This window comes from Diadema antillarum, unplaced genomic scaffold (genome assembly GCF_040938485.1).
Source record: "Diadema antillarum isolate AM-2024a unplaced genomic scaffold, OU_Dant_1.0 seq00000685_RagTag, whole genome shotgun sequence".
NCBI classification, from domain to species: Eukaryota; Metazoa; Echinodermata; class Echinoidea; order Diadematoida; family Diadematidae; genus Diadema; species Diadema antillarum.
Window position 1 is genome coordinate 392209 of NW_027271590.1, and position 22741 is coordinate 414949.

The window sequence follows — 22741 nt, forward strand, 5'->3', positions numbered from 1 at the left end:
TGGTGATATTTCTAAATTGGTGAATTATCGTCCGATATCTGTTCTGCCGTTTTTTTCCAAAGTATTTGAAAAATGTCTGTATAAACGACTTTACACTTTTTTCATTTCATGTAATCTTTTATCAAACAATCAGTATGGATTCTGTTCGGGACACTCCACTTCCACAGCTCTTCTTGATTTAATACATAAAGTTACAACAGCAATTGATTTGAAACATTATACTATTGGTTTGTTTCTTAATTTAAGCAAAGCTTTTGACACTCTTGATCATTCAATTTTGCTGAATAAATTAGAAAATTATGGTATTCGCGGAGTTTTGTTAAGATTATCTAAAGATTATTTGTCTAAGCGTTTTCAGTTTGTAAAGATTGACAATTATAAGTCTTCGTATAAACGCATTCGATGTGGAGTGCCACAAGGTTCCATTCTCGGTCCATTGTTATTTCTGATTTATACTAATGATATTGTTTGTTCAATTAAAATTTTACAGTTTATTTTATTTGCGAACTACACCAGTGTGTTCGTGTCACATAACAATTTTAGCTATTTAATAGATTCATTTATTCATGAATTGATTTGTTTGAGAAATTGGTAATAAATTGGTGATAAATGTAAGTAAAACTCAGTTTATGGTATTTGATAAGAGGAAATTTGATGTAAATGCTGTTTTGTATTTTAATGGTCAAGCAATTTCTCGTTTGTCTTGTGCAAAGTTTTTAGGAGTGTATATAGATGACAAGCTCTCATGGCATGAACACATTGGTTTCGTCCAGCAATCGTAGTATTGCCAAAGGTATTGGTATTTTTTTTTCATCTGAGGCATTTCCCTAGATATATTCTGATTATGTTATACCACACTTTACTTATTTCCCATATTAATTATTGTAATGTGGCCTGGTCCAATGGAAATGATTTTTGTGTGAAAAAAATGGTTTTTATTACAGAAAAAAAGCTATTCGAATAATTTCCAATGTATCTTTTAATGCTCACACTTCACCTTCATTTTTTCATTTGAAGCTTTCAAATATATATTATATTAATGAATATAATCTTGCGATTTTTATGTATATGTGTTCAAAAGGTTTATTGCCCTCCAATATTTCTTCTAAATTGTGTTAATGATTATCATTTATGTCATGTGAGAACAAATATTTCTAAGAATAGTTTTTTTTTTTTAATAAAGGTCCATTGATATGGACCGAAATACCATTTGATTTGAAAATGAAACCGTCTTTGAATAGTTTTAGAAGGAATTATAAATTTTTACTCCTGAATTCATATTCTCATTCAAAATGATTACTTTAATTGCACTTACATAATACATCTTTTGATTTGTTCTTTTGTCCTGTCCTTTTCTTTTCCTCTTTAGTTTCTTTTCTATACTCCTGATATATTTTACACAGTATTTATGTTTTCTAGGGGTCAGCGATTTACAAGGCTTATAACTCTTCTCTGCTGACCCCCCATTCACATGAATTTACGCATCGGCTTTTGTTCTTGTTTTATGTACGTGTATCTTTTTATATTCATATATTTGTATCTATGTGTTTTCATTGTATGATTTGTTCGATGATTTTATGTCGAATGGAAATAAATTTGAACTTGAACTTGAAAAATCGGGCAAGAAATAAGGAAAACAGTCAGTAGATAGCAGCAGAAAGCTTGTGGCGTAACATTTTTGTGGGCATGTATCCGAGGTTAATTCATAAAATTTCACGTTTGTCAACTTTCCTGAACAATAAACATAACTCCTTCTCTGAAATCAAAATATGGCACACACACACACACACACACACACACAATGCATATTTCAAGGCGAAGCGCATATATATTTCAAAGTTGAACGACGTTTATGTGAAACAAGAGAACATGTAGAGTTGTCCACAAGTTACACCCGGAGTTAATATATCGCCCTCTACGGTTCATTCATTCAAGGAACTGCAGCTTCCTTATTCCTTGTCCGAATTGGCTCAAATTTGCAATGAATAAATCAAATATATTATGAAGCATTTGAATATGTATAAACTTCATCTGTAGCCATCTCTGGGTCGGTGGATTAGGAGACTACAACATATGTATATATATATATATATATATATATATATATATATATATATTTTTTTTTTTTTTTTTTTTTTTTTTTTTGCAACATCACGCATGGACGATGATATAAAGACAATACATGTACAAGTACAAATAAAATTCCACAAACACTGTATTTTCATTTTTCTAGCATGATGAAAGAGGACTTGACTAAAAGTGTACCTTTATCAGAAAGCAGGTGAGTAATATTACCCTTTACATATATGTCTGTAAGAAGTCCAGGGAGAGTGTACTTTTCAAAAATGAAAATCAAATTTTGTGGAATCGACAGCACTGCACACATATATTTTCTTTATATTGTTGTCCATGTGTGACGTTACAAATTGTATCAGTCTTCTCATCCAGCAATGGCAGGCACCACCAAAACTTCAAAAATTCATGTTCCCAACCGACAGTCCGATTTTCCTCATATTTCACTCATGCATTCTACTAATTCTGCTGAATTTCTTCAATCCACAGATATATTTTGGTTTCATTCCCTCTTATTTAATGAACATATTCAATGAGAGATATCAAGTTTGGTACCTGTGTTACTGGTGTCATAAATATTGGTGCTCAGACAATGAGGAAGACACACAGTCTACTTCAAATCACAGGAAAAATATCAAATTCACTCACATGATCTGTAAGTACAGATACAGTAGTTTAGTTACATGTGTAGGAAATAATTGATAATAAACTAACACACTATAGCTATGTAAATCTGTGTCTCAAATTGAATCAAGAATTGCGCTTTGTACATACCGGTACATGGTACATACAGTATGCACAATGTACATGTACATGTTGATATAGTACTATGTAGTGTACATTGTACATGTACATGTATTTTAATGATATTTCCTCATTATCTATTCTAAACTGATGCATTTGGGTTATCATGTCATAGTCAACATGAATTGAATGCTTTCACTTTTTAAATTCATGTCATCTCAATGCCATCCCTCAACTTTCATTGTGGTGTTTACAGTACTAGGCATTGGCTGTTCAAACTAACAAAAGATCGGAATCACTTGAGTTACAGGGTAATCTGTCTGGAAGTGTCAGAATTCTCTTTCTTGTACAATGTAATCATTAGGCGAGAGCATGAATATCAGCACTAGCATCACACTTAAATTCACCCAGTGACACTCCAGGGGCCTGTTTCATAAATAGGTTCCAGTTGGAAGTTGGAAGTCCCAATAACTTTGGTTACTATGGCAACAGCAGTGTAACGCAGCATTTAGGTGTGACATTCCTCAAGTTGTTGCCAGAAAAACAGCAGTTGCCAAGACTGCCGATGAAACATCTTCATGAAACCGGGCCCTGAAGTGTATCATGTCATATTTTTTCTCTCTCACACACACACTTACACACAATCAGTATGAGTTTTTACAGCAGGATGAAATAAATGAATCAATCAGTAAATTTAGATTTCAAGTTTAATGCACAAACTGCATCTTAAAACGTTCATAGCTATAGCAAATTCAACAACACTATTTAATTACACAAGCAAACTCATACACACCCCCTGACCAGGTTTACCACTTGCTGCTGATTATGTAATGTAAATCAAATGTTCACTGGTATGGTAGGTTTTTTTAGAATTCCTTGAGTATGATCCTGGTGCATGCAAATGACGATAAACTCTCGATGACAGGTAATGCAAATATTCTGAGGAGGCCATTTTTTGTTTTTGATGTTTTTATAGCCACTGGAAATGAAGTCCATGAAACAACAGTTCTGTAAGTGTCATTCCAGAAGCATGTGTTGTTCTCTCTGACTTAGGATGAAGAATGTCTGACTGTCCATGATGATGGAGAGGTCCCTGATCAGCAAGTGTCACAGATGTTAATGCCCTGTGAAGGAAATACAGTATCACACTATTTTATAGAGAAATGTATTTTTGTGAAAAGAAACAAACACAAAATAAAACAAACAAACAAACAAGCAAATCTACCCCAACATTAATTATGAATAATATCTTAGTGACTAAACAGAGTAAGACAATGCACAAAATGAATCACTCAAAATCTTGCTTTTAGCAAAATAATTGTGCCAATAAGATTGATCTATGAAAATGTAAAAATAAGGATCATTTTTAAGACGGATGAACATGTACAGTAAATTGGGAAAAGACAGGTGCAGCTTCATTAGGACAGAAAATAAAACCCATGCCAAGCAAACACATTTCTGCTGAACATCACAATAGAATTGAGTAGCGATCACATTTTCTTAATCTTATGCACAGAAGTACATACAGTGTATATGGATTCAAAATTGAGTCATGCATTGTAAAATTATGAGGAGCTAACATGTACAGTGTATGTCAGGCAATACATGTAAAAGCATCTTTGTTCAAAACAGCATTCAAGCAAATGACATACAAAATGTAATTATTTAATGTTGAAATTTCAGCTACAAAAGATAAGAAAAAATCCATAGACCCACATAAAGATAAAATGAGTACACGTCCACGCAAAGTCCCTTGTGACTGGTAAAAAATTACCACAAGTAAACCCTATCATAACAAAACAACAATCAAATACCAGTACAATGTATTGTGAGGAGATTTCATATTACATATATTATTTCTCAACATCCATGCCTGTAGCACAGCTCCCAAGTTGATTTCCAAAACACACACCAATATTTTACCAGTAGGAGAGGATTTTCCAACTGAAACTGTGACAATTTCCCTAACTTCCTTTCTTTATCATGAGATTGTGAGATGGGGGGGGGGGGGGGAGATGCTCAATAGAGTTTGCTCACATATTGATATGTCTGAGTTAATGCACATGATAAGTCGCATCGTATCAGGCCACTAAGTACAGACCATAAAATACTCAAAATCCAAACATTTATTATCAAATCTAATATCATACCTGATGATCCAATGGCTGCTTGTGCTTTCTTTGCTCTTACTGGATTGTGAGAGAGAAAGAAGACAATTGCACAGGCTAAAATCATCATTTTTATGATAAGACACTGGAATTCTCTGAAGATTGTTTTGAGCAAACATCTAACACATATTCTGTACATGTAGTACATCATACAGTTTGTACAGCAAAAGCATTCCGCAATTGAGTGTCACATTTACTACTGACAAAATTGTGAACACTTGAATAGCATCTTTCTTTTCTTTTCTTTTTTTTTAGTGGGACTTCTTCCACTAAGCAACTATGACTAGTCACTAGTAACATCATCTCAAATCCAAAAGATATATGCTCCAAAGATGCTCTTCAGTTTAGAAAGCATTTACATGACATGCCACATTTTCAAAACGACATTCTCTTGCATTCATATTGCAAATGCACCTCACACAAAATTGATGACAAACTCATATAAAAGTTAATAAGACTCTACATTGGACAAAGATCATTAATTCTTTTCTGCAATACTCATGACACAAACTCATGATACTCATTGAGTATCGAGTTTGCATCAACACAACTTGTGAAACCTCTGCCCTGTTTTATCAAAAAATATAATCGATAATAAATTTCCATACCACACAGGCTGCCATAGACTTGCAATTGAAAATCAACTATACAATCAAATGTATTAACTCTTCATAAAACAGGGCCCTCAACTAGCTACTAGCTGAAGGTAATCTGATTGGCATCTACATGAAGTGCTTTTAATACTCACATCCAGCAAATGTAGCCTTGCCCATTAGGTAGCCGATGAGTGCCACGCATGGAACCAGGAATGGCCCTAGTTGCCTTGTATAGGGCCTCATGTGCCTAACTGGGTCAGCTGGCCAGACACTGTTGGGCATTTTGATTATATTCTGTCGAGTATAACAACAACAACAAAAAAGTTTATATGCATTTACCTTAAACATACATTGTATTTCATACACTGCATGTATAACAATACACTCTCAGTGCATTTGAACACATTTAAAGAGGAATCCTTAATTTGTCAGAAATTAGTGTATGCATACTCACACATTTTCAGATTAACACACTAAACTTCCTGAGTTTATGTATTGTCCATCAATACATTTGCCAAAAACAAAGTGCTTTGTGGGCAGATGAGACAATCTCCCAGACTGTAAACTGTCCCAGGACTGCCAACACTGGAAACTAGTTGAGAGTGAGACTCCCATAGGCCACTGCTATAATTTAGGAGTCAAAATGAGTGAGATCAATAGAAATGCATGCAAATGAAATAAAGTTTCCACTTTTAGAGTGAGAAAGGACCAAAATGCGCGAGTCTCACGCTCAATGCGTGAGAGTTGGCAGCCCTGATGTTCAGACTGGACCAAACAGTTTTGTTCGGTCCAGTCCTCTCGCCCCAAGAACATATACATGTACTAGATGTTCTAGAGCGATACAGATTACAGTATTAGACCCTGTTCTCATGGCATCTGGTCAGGCTTGACTATCAATATTTTCCATCGCATTCAATCATTCTGCTACAAACTGCCTCCAAGTTTTGTTACCACCTACACTGTATGACATTATGTGCCATCGTGTCTTTTTGCGTTCACCTCGTTTTCTTAGTAACTTACGTTAGTTACAGCATAGCATAGACAGACACTGCCACTGCACTGTCTAACACGTGTTACAACTGTATTGGACTAACCATTGTTACTAGGGTCTATACAAAGGACATACAGGTAGGGTGGCACATCCTATTACCGGACGCTTTTCTTTGTGGCTTTGAATTCCGTACTCATAGAATGAAATTTCGGCTAAAAACAACACCACTTATTCACAGACTCATGGAAATTACGAATTCAGCCAACTTACGTCATTTCTTCGTTCCAGTTTTTAGAAAATATGCTTCAAACATACCCCTCTAAAAATAGTGGTTTTTTGCGCGGTGCAAAATCGCATTGTATTACCGGACGCTATTTTCGTAATCGAATAATCGAGGTCTTTCGCACCCAATTCTTGCACCAGAATCACAATTCATCCCACAAATCACCGTACACATTCTCACCGAGCGGATGACACACAAAAAAATCTGCAAATGAAGCTCTAATTTCGTATTTTACAGTAAAATGTCTGTCTTGACCATTTCGAACAGTTCACGCAATAAAACCTTGTGAGAAATCGATAACTGGTTAGAGTATACGTGCTTTGTCTATGGGAGCTGCACGCGCGGGTGATGAGTTGCCTGCCCCTTAGCGCACAACTATTCCGCATCGTTCGCGTTTGAGGACGATAGCTACAATTTTTCCGATATTGATCAGTGAACTTTTGGTTCTAATAGAATCTTCAGCATTTTTCCTGTATGTGAGTGGGATTTCATAGAATTTCAGTCGCGAAATGTGATTCAAACATGCATAAATATTAACTATAAACGAGGTGCGGGTCACTCAACTATAAATTTGAGGTAAAATGTGAATTTTTTCGTGTTTTTACATTTTTATGTGCCGTTTTTTGCGATTTCGGTCCACACAATGTTCTGTGAGGCTAATCTACGAAGTCTCGCGCGTACAGAATGTCATTAGTACGCAAAAATGTGCATGTCCGGTAATACCATGGTGTCCGGTGACACCATGCTTGCCCCTACTAGTAAGGTTCCTCATAGACAGAAAGATCCGTCTGTCCGGAGGACTCTTTTGTATTTTGCCATTAACGCCGTCCTCCGTAGACAGACGGAAGGTTGTAGTACCCATTGCTGTGTGGATGTTCTTAACCACTGTCTCTATGGAAAATTGGGTGAGGTACCTCACCCTTCTCGATTGCGTCTAATTCACGGCCCTAGGTCGGCAATTTAAGCTTGAATAGTTAAATCAACTATTCAAGAATAGACTACACTCACCAGATTAATGAATAATCCAATATTTCGGTCGAATTTTCAACACAAAACACACATCAACCAGCCCGTCGCGTCGTCACGTTCAAACTGCAGAAACATACAGTATGAATCTATTAGCCAATCACATGCGAGGTAGTTTCTACGTGTTTTTTTTACTTAATAAAGTACCTCGCATGTGATTGGTTAAGAGATTCAAAATGGCGACATACAGCTATCGAACGGCGATGTTGCGATATGGATAAAATTTCTGCATTATAACCGCGTTACTGTGAGTATTTCGATTGCAAAATGTGAGAAATTAACCCCAAATATTGCTGCATAATGTGTCATGTCATGTCAAACTTGTTTGAATATAAAAAAGCTGTCTGAAATTTGGTTTATCGTAACGTTTGATCTGTGCGCTACTGCCACACAGGAGCTGGCATCATTGACTTCGGTCTGTATACGGAGGGGATCCGTGAAGCCAGACGCAGTCTCCGCGGAACATTCCCTGACGGACAGATACAGACCGATCTTTCGGTCAAGGTTCCTCATTACTCAGATTAGCATCTTGACTGCGGTGGCCGCAGGGAACATAATGCTGCATTTTTAAAGCGCTCCAGAGTTTAAGATTTACATAATATGGACTATTAGTAAAATACATGTACTTGCTTTATGATTAGACAATGGAGAACAGGCGGAGTGGTATGCTGGCATTGCTGGACATGTAATGTACATGTATGTAACGCTAGGCCTAAATATGTCCAGCAGTGCCAGCATGCAGTATGCACCACAAGCGTAGCCGTACTTGTTATATGTTAGCGGTAGGTCCATGCTCATTTCTAGACTCGGGCGATTGGGCCTGGAAGAAAAGTGTCACTGTCAGATATGTAATAACACCAAGACCTGATCAAAGTATTCTCAGCTTTTCACCAAAAACAGATCAATGTGTTAAACACCTCCTTATAAGAATTTTATTTCCAAAAGAAACAATATCATGCCAGATAACCTACCTTGGTACTGTGAGCTCCTGCAGAAATTCTGTGCCTCACACAAGTTTCTGTAATTTAGCGCCCTCATCGGTCCTGGTAGCAGTTGAGCAGAGCGAATCGCGTCGGCTGCATGTCTTGGAGGAACGCCGCATGGTTTGCCATCTATCAAGCTGAAAATGGCTGGAAGATCCCAACAGATTGATTCTGAGGTATTTTCCCTTATATTACAATATTTTACATTACGATGAAATGGTCAAAACGAGAGTAAAAACTACTAGCCATGTCAAATGCAGTCATTTTCAAAGCGTTTGATGATTACACGGTCCCACATATTTATTTTGAGGTTAGTAAGCTGTTTGATTGTATTAGTCTATTACTATCTAACTGCGACCAGCCTCAACACGCAGTGTTGCCGTGTGTAACTGTGTATACGGAGCGTCCCGGGGTTAATTACTATCATACACTGGATACAGAATTACAGGGCTTTTCCTTACTTAGGACAGCATGGTAATTCCCAACCTTGAACCTTGAAGTAGTAATCCCTTTCAGCAGTTCCTTGAAACTATCCCGGGATGGTAGAAGTGTCGTGCGTCAGTGAGAGGTGACATGGTGAACAGGATGATTTTAAATGTCACTAATGTACAATAAAAGTGACGGTGCATAGTGCTAGTAAAAAAACATGCATCTTTTCTCAGAGCATGTGTGATAAGTATAGTAGATTTAACTGTTTATAAAGGAAGATAGGAAGGCGCATGATAATAATGGAAACAAAACAAAATGGCATGGCAACCCCTTCATAACAATGAGACTAAATGAGAGCTAATAAAAGTACAAACTGGGTAGAAACTACACCTTTCTAGGCCTAGAACATTAGTTTATTTCCATTCCAAAGAAACTACTGTCCCGTGTCGGTGAGTAGTGTTTTTATTATTCTAAAAAGATTTGAAAATTATAGTCGTACCTTTTTTTTCAATTGAGGGAATTATTTTGAAGAACGAGATTTTAAAATAATTTAAGGATTATTTAGTGGAGGTAAAGATTTGGCAGCAACTTGATCTAAAAACAGAGACACTTGGTAAACAACAACAACTTCAGACAGCGTGTCTCAGTGTTCAGGTGATGTGCGTAATACGCTTGAGGACTGTGCGCTGTCCATTTGTTTTGAACAGAATTAGTGCGCACTTTCCTGTCTTTTCATGGACACGCACATTTTTGGGTACTAATGACATTGAATACGCGTGAGACTTCGTAGACTAGCCTCACAGAGCATTGCATGGACTGAAATCGCAAAAATGTGACACAAAAACGTAAAAACGCTAACTAAGAAATGCACATTTTACTTCAGTGCATCAGATTTAGAAATAGATGTCAATTTTTCACAAGATTTTATCTTATGAACTGTTCGAAACGTTTAAGCGAAACATTTCACTCTATAAAACGAAATTTGAGCCTCATTTTCTGTTTTTTTCTTTGTTGTTCGCTCGATGAGAATGTATGCAGTGAATTGTGGGTATGAATTGTGATTCTGGTGCAAGGACAAGGTGTGATAGATGTTGATAAATCCATTACGAAAATTGTGTCTGGAATTATAATGCAATTTTACACCGCCCAAAAAGACAACTTTTTGCAGAGGGGTATACCTATACTTGAAGTCTTTTTTCCAAAAATCGGAGTGAATAATTTCAATAATTTTGCCTGATTCGTAATTTTCAGGACCTTGTGAATAACTGGTGCTATTTTTGACCAAAATTTCATCCTCATGCAATATCATAAGTATGCCTGGTATACAGACTGGGTATACTCTACATTTACTGACGTAGTTACGCTCTTTGCTCCAACCTGAAGTAGTGGTCTTGAGTGAAATATGGAGCCACATCTTCTACATGGTTTTCACTTCATTATGCTGTTTAGCACACTCTTGTAGAGTGTTTCCCATTTTCCAGAAATAGGATTTGCTTTAGCCATGTTGTAATGTTTCATAAACAGTGTAAGTACTTTGACATGGATGTGTATATTTAGATCATTACTACTATTCTCTCTGAATCATCCTCTGGTCCTCCTCTGCATTTGGCAGTTGCTGCTATTTTGGTAGAGTAGTGGTAATCATTGTTGTATTCCTCAAATTGATTTTTTTTTTTAAATATAAGTGGATTTGAATTCATAAAAAACAGCAACTAATGGATACCTTAAGATGTACTTGACTATTATTGCAGATTTATATCACAATTGCTGGATGTGAATTTCTTTCAGGAAGATGAGTCAAAAAGGATTGCGGTACTGAGGGACTGCCATTGCTGTAAGAGATGTATTCTAAGATTTCTTGGAAGGAGAACTATTCATATTTATGCCAGTCCTTCAGAGGTAAGTGTATGGAAACTTACAATATATGTTATTTTTTAATGTATCACACTCACACTTGCAAAATTATTGGTGATACAATTTACTTGTACTTGTCATCTTGTAGGTGTCCTTTTAAGAGTTTGATGAGACTTTGGACATCTTACTACAACAATTTGAACTGGATGTATGTATTGAAATGCAGTCATAGATAGATATGCCAACGCTGAAGACTGGTGCTGGTCCGACGGTCCCAAACCGGTAAAAATCACTGTGAGGCCAGTAACATTTCAGGAATTGCCAAATTTACTGGTCTGACATGACTGGTTGAAAAACAAACAAACAAACAATCAGACAAACAAACAACAACAACAACAACAACAACAACAAGAACAACAAATAAAACATTGTCAGGGCCAGAACAGGACAAGGGTTTTTGTATATTTGCTTGTTTTGTTTTGTTTTGTTTTGTTTTTGTTTTGGGTTGTTGTTGTTGTTGTTTTTTTTGTTCAGACCAGTAAAAATGGAAAGACTGGCTATCTGCCTGTCTGACAGGTAAAAGTAGCCAGTCTGACAGGTAAAAGTCAGACCAGTAGAAAAAATGGGCAAGTGTGCAGCCCTGGATATGGGGCATTATGCACACAATTGATTAGAGACAGATCACACAGCATTATAGCCATCATCCCATGCATTGAAGCATCTGATGCTGATATCTTGGCCCTGCTTTTGCAAGCATTGTTATTAATGTTGTGTCCTGCTTTTTTTTAGATCTCACATTCAGTTGTGCTTACTGTTTTCATTTTAGTCATGCCCATCCTTATGGAAATTGCAAGGAGATGAACCGTCACTAGTGGACTTGGAGAAGGCCAGTGGAGATGCCACTGGCACAGCACAAGATGGCAACAACCATCCAGAGGTATTAGAGGATGCAGCTGCCACAAAACAGGAGACTGCAAAGGCCAAGGAGGATGCAGCCTCAGAAGAGAGGGATGCCAATGATGATCGGCAGAGTGATGGAGGTGGGAGGGAAATAATATGTCCAGCCTGTCTGGGAATACTCCAGGAATTGTGTGAGCAAGCTTTCATCGAAGAGGCAAGTGCAGCTGGCGTTGTTTTTATTTTGTTCCTTTCTCAATTGTGTGTGAACAGCATAGCTTCAAAATGCTATAATTGTGGGAATCTGTCCACTCACCTTAGACTAGAATTATGCTGGGATGGTCAAATTGGTAGGCTAAGGAACTCGTGTAAGACAACCTCAGGGTAGCAAACCATTTTCTTCACCCTTTAAATGGCAAGACCATCCATAGAATGAAATAGAATGTGGTTCATAGGTCACAAAAACTTAGCTGCAACGTTAATCTCTTATAATCAAGGACATATCCATACTATCATGGCTTTTGTGTTCATCCAAGAGTCTGATTACTTTGTTACTGGTGCCTTGTATGTGTAGAAGTCCAATGGGCAATTTAATATGAATATATCAATCATACGTGTGTTCAAACATTAAGTTAACAAACTTGATGAACAAGACTTATGACAATCATGTCAGCATGTTCTACAATTTAATTGATATGATAAAAGTTTATCGCTCGTAATCTTTCATCCCAAAAGATGTGCTCAGAGGTGACTGACTTGGGATATGACTTCAACAACTTTATGCTTGCGCTGACTCTACCACTGCAGCTGGAAATAAGACAGGTAATCACAATAAATCTATATGACACCTCACTTATCAATGTAGGATATTGAATGAGTGAAACTGTTGTATCAGAACGAAGAAGTGTTTTGTTTTTTACGTGAGTACTGAACTGCTAAATATTCTCTGCACTCAAGCACAAATTGGTCTGTATGCTAAGCGGATTGAAAATGGTAAAAGTTTTTTGGAAAGGCTCATAATGGTGAAGGCATTGCAGGCAGTAATATCATCATCTGGAGTTATCACATCATATTGTATGTACCTTTCATAGGTAAGCCTGTGATGAGAGAAAGATGAAAGGAATGAGCTCTGCTGAGTTAAATGAAGGCATTTACTCTCCATTCATCTATGATTACTTTTATCACTGTCTTGTGTGTTTTGTTCTTATTTCACAGCACTGTTTGCTGACGTATCTGAACGAGATGTGCCGGTAAGGAAATTTTGTATTGCTTGTTATCAATAAATTTGCCATTTCGGAAATACACCCACTCACACGCACATGTTAATATGCACGCTAACACACACACAATTTGTATCTATTTTGTATTTTTCTGTGTTTTATAGAAACGGATTAAGTGGTGAATGATACCTAAAATCTGTTTGTGGTTCTAAACCCTGAATGTAGACTTCAGATTTTAAGGCTGAAATATCAAACAGTATTTCTGTGTGAAAACAAGCGTTCAGAAAATAGAAATGTTTATGGGTTTGAAGGGTAGCTGCATATAGGGTCATAAGATTTGTTAGATAGGGAGTGATAACACATGGCATTTAATGTGAAGTATGTCCAACGTTTTATTGAAGTCAAGTCAAGTGTAAATGAGTGCATGTCCCTGTGTTTGTTACCACCAATTTGCTGATTTTAGCTCATCCTTAAAGTCATCAGATATCACTCCTCTCAAGGACGTCTTCAAGTGGTTGTGTGGACCCATGATAAGCCAGCAGCTAAGAGTGCCATTTCACCCCAAGGTGTGTATCCAAGTTAAAGCCATAATTTACCATTTGCAGATGAAACAAAAACCCAGGTTTAGTGCTTCAAAATAGTTCTAAAATGTATGTTAGGGAACAATAGTTATGATAAATTTGTTCTAGACTAAAACGTCTACAGTTATGGTTTAATGAGAAACACAAGTGATATCTCCTTATATTTTAGGTCTTATTGCAAAATTTTTATCTGATAAGATGTTTTGAAATACAACTGACCCACACATATGCATCAAATGTGATAACTGGAAAATTTTTTAAATCACTGCTCCCAAAGGTAAACTGCACCTTTAAACCATCAGGTACTTGGGTGATTTCACTGCAGATATCATCATCTTGTTCTTGTTGAATTTGCAACTATTACATTTACTGCATGTCCAATACTGTAGAAATTAAATTGTTACTTGTGCATCTACAGCAGCACCCTTCCCCCATCCCTTCCTCCTCCCCCTGCATTCTTTACTTAATGCAAAGTAAAACAGAAGAATTTGAATGGAACAGAGGCTGAAAGATATTTATGAATATCACAGATATGATTTATATGTTGAAGCAACTCTGTTGGTAGCTGCTGTATAGGTTCTGTCTTGTGGACAGAATATAACTTGAAACTTGCCATAAACAGAAGAGAAACAGAGTGTGAATACAATTCTCTTTATGTGTTGTTCATGTATTCATTGTGGACAAAAACACTTCTTTCATTCTTCTCTTTTAGTGTGTTGTACAGGTTCTTGTGGAACTAATGGATCTTTTTCAACAAGAGCCAGAGAGTTCAACCTTCATTGCAATTAGTTGTAGACTCTTTCTTTGATTACCGTAGCTGCCATGTAAAGCATCATTTGTTTGTTTGTTTGTTTGTAGGATGCAAACCAGTATGCCTAAACTTTTTTTTTTGACAATATGATCATTATCTTCCAGAGTCCATTTGAAGTTGGCTTGATTATTGAACACAAAGACACAAAGGCAGAAGTGGATTTGTTGTAAGTGCAATGTACATTCTGTATCTTTAGTAATTGTGCAATCCAGTTTTGCATCTAGCTAATATTTTGCTTCCTCTGTAAACTTATTTTTGTACTGGGCATATATCTAAGAGATCTGTACTTTAAATGTTTTTTTCAGCTAATCTCTTAATGTGTTAAGGAATATGGCAATTTGCAAAATGATGTTAATGGCAATAAAATGTTTATAAATGCATTGTGCCACACATAAAAACAATCTGTAAATGCTAGTGTGAATTTGAGTGTGAGAAATGAGGTTGCATTCCTGACCTAAAATGTGTAAATTTTCAATAGTATTCATGACCATTCTTCATACAAGTCTACATAATGCAGCAATGTAAATTCATATGATGTAGTAATTATAAGGCTAGTGCAATGCATGCTGAGCTTTGTTAACTATTACTTCAGTTGATTGTTGATATCATCTGTGAATTTCCTGTAATTGTCATAAATGCACAATGTGCTCAATTTTGTCTGTTCCCCAAAGTAGCAGTTTGATCTACTCATTTATATCTATATCATTTCCTCTTGTATTTTTGCATCAGAATGGAAGAGATATCAAATGAAGAGCCATCAAGAAAGCGGCAGCGTGTAAGTATCAGATAAAAGTATCTTTTTCTTGACGATTACAATGAGATTTTATTTTGGATTCATGCTTGTAATATGTGGAAAAATTTCAAATGCACAAAGTTTGCAGAGTTGTAAAACATGTGAACAGAAGCATTATGTATGTACAAGATCATATGAAAGAGATACTTTATTTCTAACGAAATATGACCTGGTGAAAGATGAAGAAGTGCCATATGTAGCCACACCATGTCACAACTGTTTCTTCACTTAAGTATTTTCTGTCACCTCTTTCGTCTGTCTGTCTGTCTGTCTTGTCTGTCTATCTCACTACCTTCTACTCTTTCATATTATTTTTTTGTATGTACATTGATACCCTTTATAGTACAGCAAGAATCAAGCCAATAAAGGGAAGGGTGAGGCTACCAGGCAGATCGTCGGTGCTGCACTGAGAGGCCTTTCAGCAGAACACCTCAAGAGGTAAGAGAAAGACTTTCACCACCTGAAAGAGGGATGGGGAAAGGGGGAGGGATAGGGGCTAGAGAAGGAAAAGATGGATGTGGATGGGTGATATGAGATCTTAGGTCTCAAGATTTCACAAAAATGAAAGCATTTCACTTCAAATTGAAGCACCGTGTGCAGACGTTTTCCAGAACCTGGTACAAAGTTTGCTTGGCTGGATACTGAGCATTGTATTCACATTCTTGATCATGTATAATTGTGCTTGGCTCATAATCATTTTCATAATGCAACACACACACAAATGAGGAAGTATGCTCAACTGAAGTTAGACTGTTTCGGATGAATGCGCACTTCAGGGCACATACTTGTATTCACTGGTGGGCAATTTCAATTTAGCAGGCGTGCCCTAGTCGTTTTCAAATTTATCATGATGGGCAATGAATAAATATCGATTCAATCAAAGAACTATAATATCTGATAACTGACTCTATTTCATCTCTTCCCTGCAAGTTTCTTAATTTCCTATAGACCTGATAGAGTATGGCATGAATGAAAGCAAAATGTGTGTGAAGTCAGTCAGGAATTATTGCTTGCGAATCAATTGACCAATCAGATTGCAAGAATTCCCTAACCCATTGTATAAAACTATTTGTTGTGCACCTCCTCAGACTGTTGCCCCACCCCCCTTCAGTGCCAGAAAGTCTACCATCACACAACATTGACTGCCTCCACCAGTCCGTGTTTCTAGCAGGTAAACACATCATGTGGTGAAAAAAATTAGATCCTTTCTTAGGGTCAGAGATTTGCTTCACATATCTCTGCTCAGAAAGTAAAGAAAGTCCAGATAAACACTACAGTGCACTCCCGTTATAATGAACACGTTTACAATTAAATTCCGGTTATAATGAAATAAAAATTCGGTCGCAACATTACCAGCTCTTTGTTTTTTATTGTTTATTTGTTAGGTTATAAAGAAATTTCAATATTATGAAAGAAGCTGCTGGTCCCAAGGACTTCAGTTTAATGAGAGTCCACTGTATTATTGATTGATCTACAATGCACAGAGATATGTTACTTTTTGACGATCGGAGTTAATCACATTAAATAAATCAAATATCTGCTCCATCTGTTTAGATTGTTGCTCAATAATTTTGTGTAGATTTTTTTTCTCTTTTTTTTTTGGGGGGGGGGGGGGGGGCCAGAGGGGTATTTGCTCAAATATTTGTCCCATCTTTATTAATCACTGCCTATTTTTTTTTTTTTTTTTTTTTTTATTAGTGTGTGTCAGGAATATTGATTTGTTCTGTGTGTCAAATCAAATCATTGTGTTGAGTGTGCCCTGCTACACTGTCACTCTGTCTATTTCCAGGTCGCTACACCAAGCATTCTCGCAATCTCTCTCAGACACCCTGGATACTCGACGGGGAGAGAAAAACAGAGTCATCTGTCCAGGAACTTGTCTGCGACCCTATTCAAGAGTGCGTGAGAGCTGCAGGTGGGAGTAAACACCAAACTCTCAAGCTTTAGAAATAATTTGAACTTTAAATTACATATTGATCTTCATAACTTTCACAATGTAAAGGGTATGAAATTAGATGTTGTACTTTGCTTGGTAAGGACTTCTTCAACAGTGCTATATAGTTTCACAAAAGTTTTTGTCAATTGGTTGAAGGCAAATTGCCTGACTGACAGTGAAGCTCCCAAATGCAAACTGCAAAGTTATTGCAACATTTTGTCAGGATATTTTTTTTTTAACATAAGGTTTCTTAACATGATTTCTGTGAGGAAATTGATGGTGTGTGAACAACATTCCTCACAAAATTCCATGAATTTGTAATCACGAAAGTCATAAAAAGAAAGATTTTGTCAATTGCCAAGACCTGCAGAAGGGATGATGAATGGAGTGATTACCTTTGTCTTCAACCACTGATTTTCTTCAGATTACAGATTTTCTTCTTCTGGAAGAGAGGATGTGGATGTAAGAACACTTGGCCGAGGTAAGATTGAAAAAAAAAAGAGAGAAATGTTTGATAATTATCAATCTATCTCTTATTTGGATGACAAATGTGCCATGTGCCATATCTTTTGAATAGCTTCACTGAGATTTGCTTGAAATATTTAAGCATGTTGGTTTTAGTTTTTAAAAAATAGTTTGGTCATCTCATACTTTGTTGGTTTCATCATTAGTTGTTATTGTTTTTTCTTTGCTTAACCTTTTGTGTGCTTTGAGTGTTGATAGGCACAGGAAACCCGATAGCATTATACACATTGTCCAAAGTCCCTGGCACAGAAAGGGTTAAAAATGAACACACCTGTGTATCCATCTTTGTTTCCAGGAAGGCCATTTCTGACTGAGATGCTCAACCCTCGCAAGATCGTCCTCAGCAGAGATGAATTAAAACAACTTCAAGAGGTAAGGGAACCAGATAATACCACACGACACATCCACACACTGGTTACTCAAAACCCTTTCATTCTTGTGTGTGTTTGTGTGAAATTGGTACAGATGAAAGTTTTCTTGCAGATACCTCATAGTTTCTACTAAATTCTCCCCCATGTGGCCTTTGGTAGCAGTATACAAGTATTTAAAGTTTGGTCACTCTGCCAAAGGATACTCGGCATTGCACTGGGGAAATAAAGATAAATGTACATATTTTTAACTTTCAATATATTTGCCTGAAATATTGCACATTTCTTGTCACCTTGAAGTTAAAAAAGTATACTGTACAATTCAGTGGTTTAAGTATGATCAACTGAATGGTTTCCATTTTACTTCGTGACACTTGCTCCTTGATGATTTTCACTATCTTACTCACTATTAGAATATATCTTCTTTGCAAGATTCCCACCAATATGCTTTGCCAAATCAGAGTTATGAGGTGTTAAGTTTTAAGTACTACGATCAGGCACAGAACCTGTTTTTCCCAGTATTTGGTTGATGATATCAGATATGTGTCAGTGGAGATGTCCATATTGAACCCAATTCATCATGTCTTTTGCACACAACTGGTGCTGTACATGTATTCATCATCCATTTTTAATATTTTGATAGGTGGATACTTTACTTGTAAATTTTACTTCACAATTTACTTTCCCTTTTAGGTATTTAGCAAGATTGTAAGTTTAAGATGGCAAGGGTTGTCAGAGAGAGAAAGAGAGAGGGGTGGAAGAGGAAGAGAGAGAATGAAAATAGTGAACTGGAGGTAGTAATGTGATATTCCTAGCTTTGAATTTCTTTCATTTTAATCTGCTGTGATTGTAATTGCAGGAGATCAATGAGAAAACATCTGATATTGGTGTGTTGGATCTTCAGCTTGTAGGAAGGTGAGTCTTCTCAGACATGTCATTCTCTCTATCCCTTTCTCACTCTTTTAACCCATTTAGGATGGGCTGATTTTGCTGCAACATGCATATCCCATAAACACCTGATTGAATATACTCCTGACTAGTCTTAAACGGGTTAAGGCACCATCTGCGCTTAGGGAAATGTATGTCCATTAACAAATGAATCAACTCTCATGGCAAGATCAGCCATAGGTAAATGCTCTTACTGTGGGAGAGCAAAAGTGCTAAGATTGAACATTCTCTCTGCCATTTCTTGAGTGTAAAAGTTTATTGTTGGTGGTTGGAGCCATAAAGCAGTCAGTTTCATTTCTCACACGAGTTTTAAGTTTATATTTGTGGAGGCACTGTGGCATGGTGGATAAGACTTTTGACTTTTAATCTGAGGTCCCTTGTTCAAATCCTGTCAAGTGCTTACATCCTTGGACAAGATGTTTTTACCCACCAGGTATTTCTCATCCCAGGTGTATAAATGGGTACCTGGCAATGCTAGGGAAATAAAAATGACAAGGCCCTCTTGTAGAGCTGTGGTACAGTCCATTATAACGAACAAGGTTATAATGAAACTCCAGTTACAATGAAGTGAAAATTCAGGCAACTATATTATCCGCTCTATGTCTTTTATTGTTATTTGTTTGGTTATAACAAAATTTTGATATAATGAAAGAAAACCCCCAGCCCTGTGGACTTCGTTATAATGGGAGTCCACTATAACGCTGAAGAGGCTACCCTCGATAAAGAAGACCATATTATTACTGTTGTCATTATTGATTGTATTGTTGAGTGCAAATTGATTGCTCCCAAACAAATTTGGGACCTTGGTAATGGAATTCACCAAACCCTCAATATCAACATCACCTATGGGAGCAATCCATGACATCAATTACAGTGTAAGTACCAGTTGCCATGGTTGCACAATACTTCTTATAAATCTAAATCATTGTCCTAGGCAAACCTTGACTCATCTCCCTGACACATGGAGACCAGTATGAACACAGTCATATCAAAGGAAAAAATGTGACACAGCTACAGACTTTGCAGATGTCTGATGCACAGTACATATTTAGCCCTCCACTTGACAGAAAGTTTTCCAGTATCTTGCACTGTGTATGAGTGTATGTGTGTGTGTGTGTGCATGCATGCTTGTGTATTTGCTTTTGTATTGAAACATGAAAATGTATATTTCAGTTGTCATCTTTAAAAAATATGTATTCCAGTTATCTTTATAGAAATTATTCTTTTATGTTTTTACAGTAATACTATGTGAATTGATGTTTCTTGTATTATTTGAAAGGAAGTGAACAAATATTATTTGAAAAAAAAGTATTTATGTCTGCATTTGATAAATATTTTAATTCCTTGTTTGCAGAGATGCAACTCAGAAGCTGAAGGAAGGAGAGGCTGAGAAGCGCAAGTCTTACATGGCACTGGTCAAAGTGGAAAGGTCAGTGCAGCAGCAAGACCTGGACTTCCTTGAGGACATGAAGGTAATCCCAAACTGCAGATAAGAGCAGTGATGAAGAAACTGGATGTCCCCTTCTTCATATTCCATAAGACTCCATCCTGCTTCAAGTTCAAGTTTATTTTTCCATTCACCATAAATACAACAAATAATTCATACAATGAAAACAACTAAAATGGAAATTAGAATATAACAATATATACTGGTTTTTATTAAGACGATAAGAGGAATACACAAAGATACGCAAAAAACCAAAACAAAAAAACAACAAGAAGAGCAAAACCAATTCGTAAATTTGCTTGCTTACTTGTTATTTAGAGGTTCATTTCAGAACAAAACTTTTGTATGACATCAGGTTATATTAGGAAGGGCTGTGACTTGCATCACTCTAGGCCTACAGTTCTGTTTAATGATGTGTTGGAATTGTTTTACTTTTGATCATAGTGTAAGATGTGATTATGCCTGAAGGGAAAAATCAACAACAACAATCTAGAAACTAACCCATATATCCATGCATGGCATTTGGTTTCAACCACAGGAACTTGTTCTAAAGCAGAAAACACCAATTCGGGTACTCCACCGACGCCCCCTAGCAACCAGAGAGCGAACCATTCACTCCATGTCTTCTGAGATTATTGACGAGCACCACTTCAAGCTCTTTCTCTGCACTCAAGCAGGAACGTATCCTCTTTGACTGATAAATGGCTCATGGAAAACTAGTTAATTAGTTTGTATGAATTATGCCAGTGATGATATGGTTTTAGTACCTTTACACGTTGTGCATATGTGTGTTTGGAACATAGGGTATGTCTTGAGTATTTATATCTTCATGAGATAGATATCAAGAGTTGCATATTAATGTCAGTAGTAAAACCTATTATTCATCCTAAGCTAGGACCTTGTGAGCCAATTATTGCCATTGAAAACTTTACCTTTAATGAAGATAAATCCGGAAATCCAGAAATGATGCACAAGCTCCCTGGTAGATATTCTACTGGTTAGTTTAGTGTCAAATTCATCAGCCATTTTTCAATTTGCTAAGGTGATACAAGATGAAATGATGTGATGAGAATTGTGTAACATTGGAATTTGTCACTAAGTAGACCTATTGTGTGTACTGTGCAAATCAGGAACTTTACTTTTCTTTGAGGTTGAACTATTGCACTTGTGACATCTTGGCATTTCTTGACCCGATCACCATCAGATACATCAAGGAATTTGTGCATGGTGATCTTGGCCGAACCCAGCCGAATGTTGGAACCCTGCTCAAGACTGATGCTGATATTATGGAGCTGGATGTGACAGTGAGTTGTACAGGTTTTCATAAGTACCCTAGGATATATTGCTCTTTGGTCTTGGAGATTCTAGAATGTGTTAGTACAGTGTAATGCTAAAGACGTTGAACACTTGTGAACCTGATCATTTCATACATTTTTTGAATAGTTGCATATTTTAATCATCTGCAAAATGATGTAGTTTAATGTCTTCAAATTTTTAGTGCAATATGCTGATATGGGGGACTCCAACTACACCAAACACACATTATGTAAGAAAATTTTGTTACAGCGACATTCAAATTTGGGTCCCAAAATTATTATCAGTAAAATCTATGATGCAAAATTTCCTTCGGTAATAACAAATTTTTGATATAATCACACTAACGCACATCTGATGCATGTTTCTTCCTGTGTGATTCATGTCATAGCCATCGTGCACCCCATGATCAGAGGGGGAAACCCCCCCCCAAAAAAAAACAAAACAAAACAAAACAAAACAAAGCAAAGCAAACAAACAAACAAACAAACAGAGAGAATTCAATCCCCTTTACCAGATTGGATTTGTTTGATATTCTGTCAAAGTAGGCATCAAGTATTCCCTTGTGCATATTCAAGCTTCGTCCAAGTAAGTAGTGTATGTCAGCAATAAACTGTCATAGAAGCACAGTATTTGGTGTTGTAAGACTTGAGATGTGTACATGGCTATGTCTGTTTCATATTTTTCCAGGCTGTACATGTGGACTGGCCCAAGAAGATTGATGACTGACAGAGAAAGACCAGCACTTAAGAAG

The 22741-nt window shown here is 36.7% G+C and overlaps 1 protein-coding gene and 1 long non-coding RNA gene across 2 annotated transcripts; one reads left to right on the top strand and one right to left on the bottom strand.

Moving 5' to 3' along the window:
- Positions 1 to 3391: 3391 nt before the first annotated feature.
- LOC139737210 (uncharacterized) lies at positions 3392 to 8885 on the bottom strand. The gene is made up of 4 exons (XR_011711366.1): positions 8853 to 8885; positions 5734 to 5875; positions 4968 to 5006; positions 3392 to 3941 (listed from the first exon to the last, which is right to left on the bottom strand). It is a non-coding gene; the product is annotated as an uncharacterized lncRNA (long non-coding RNA).
- A 122-nt stretch (positions 8886 to 9007) lies between these two features.
- On the top strand, positions 9008 to 22716 carry LOC139737201 (tRNA pseudouridine synthase Pus10-like). The gene is made up of 18 exons (XM_071647877.1): positions 9008 to 9040; positions 11082 to 11192; positions 11974 to 12261; positions 12780 to 12866; positions 13260 to 13294; positions 13728 to 13830; positions 14761 to 14822; positions 15386 to 15431; positions 15793 to 15887; positions 16538 to 16620; positions 17239 to 17364; positions 17810 to 17866; positions 18206 to 18282; positions 19138 to 19193; positions 20581 to 20698; positions 21212 to 21354; positions 21878 to 21977; positions 22678 to 22716. Exons 1-18 carry the CDS (start codon positions 9008 to 9010, stop codon positions 22714 to 22716), a joined length of 1659 nt encoding a protein of 552 aa, XP_071503978.1.
- Positions 22717 to 22741: the final 25 nt, after the last annotated feature.

Bases quoted from the DNA above. Each gene is read 5' to 3' on its own strand.
- LOC139737201 (XM_071647877.1), top strand. From the start codon at position 9,008: ATGGCTGGAAGATCCCAACAGATTGATTCTGAG. The intron at 17,365-17,809 runs GTGGGAGTAAAC...GATTTTCTTCAG, and splicing joins AGAGTGCGTGAGAGCTGCAG to ATTACAGATTTTCTTCTTCT. The intron at 21,355-21,877 runs GTATCCTCTTTG...GATCACCATCAG, and splicing joins CTCTGCACTCAAGCAGGAAC to ATACATCAAGGAATTTGTGC.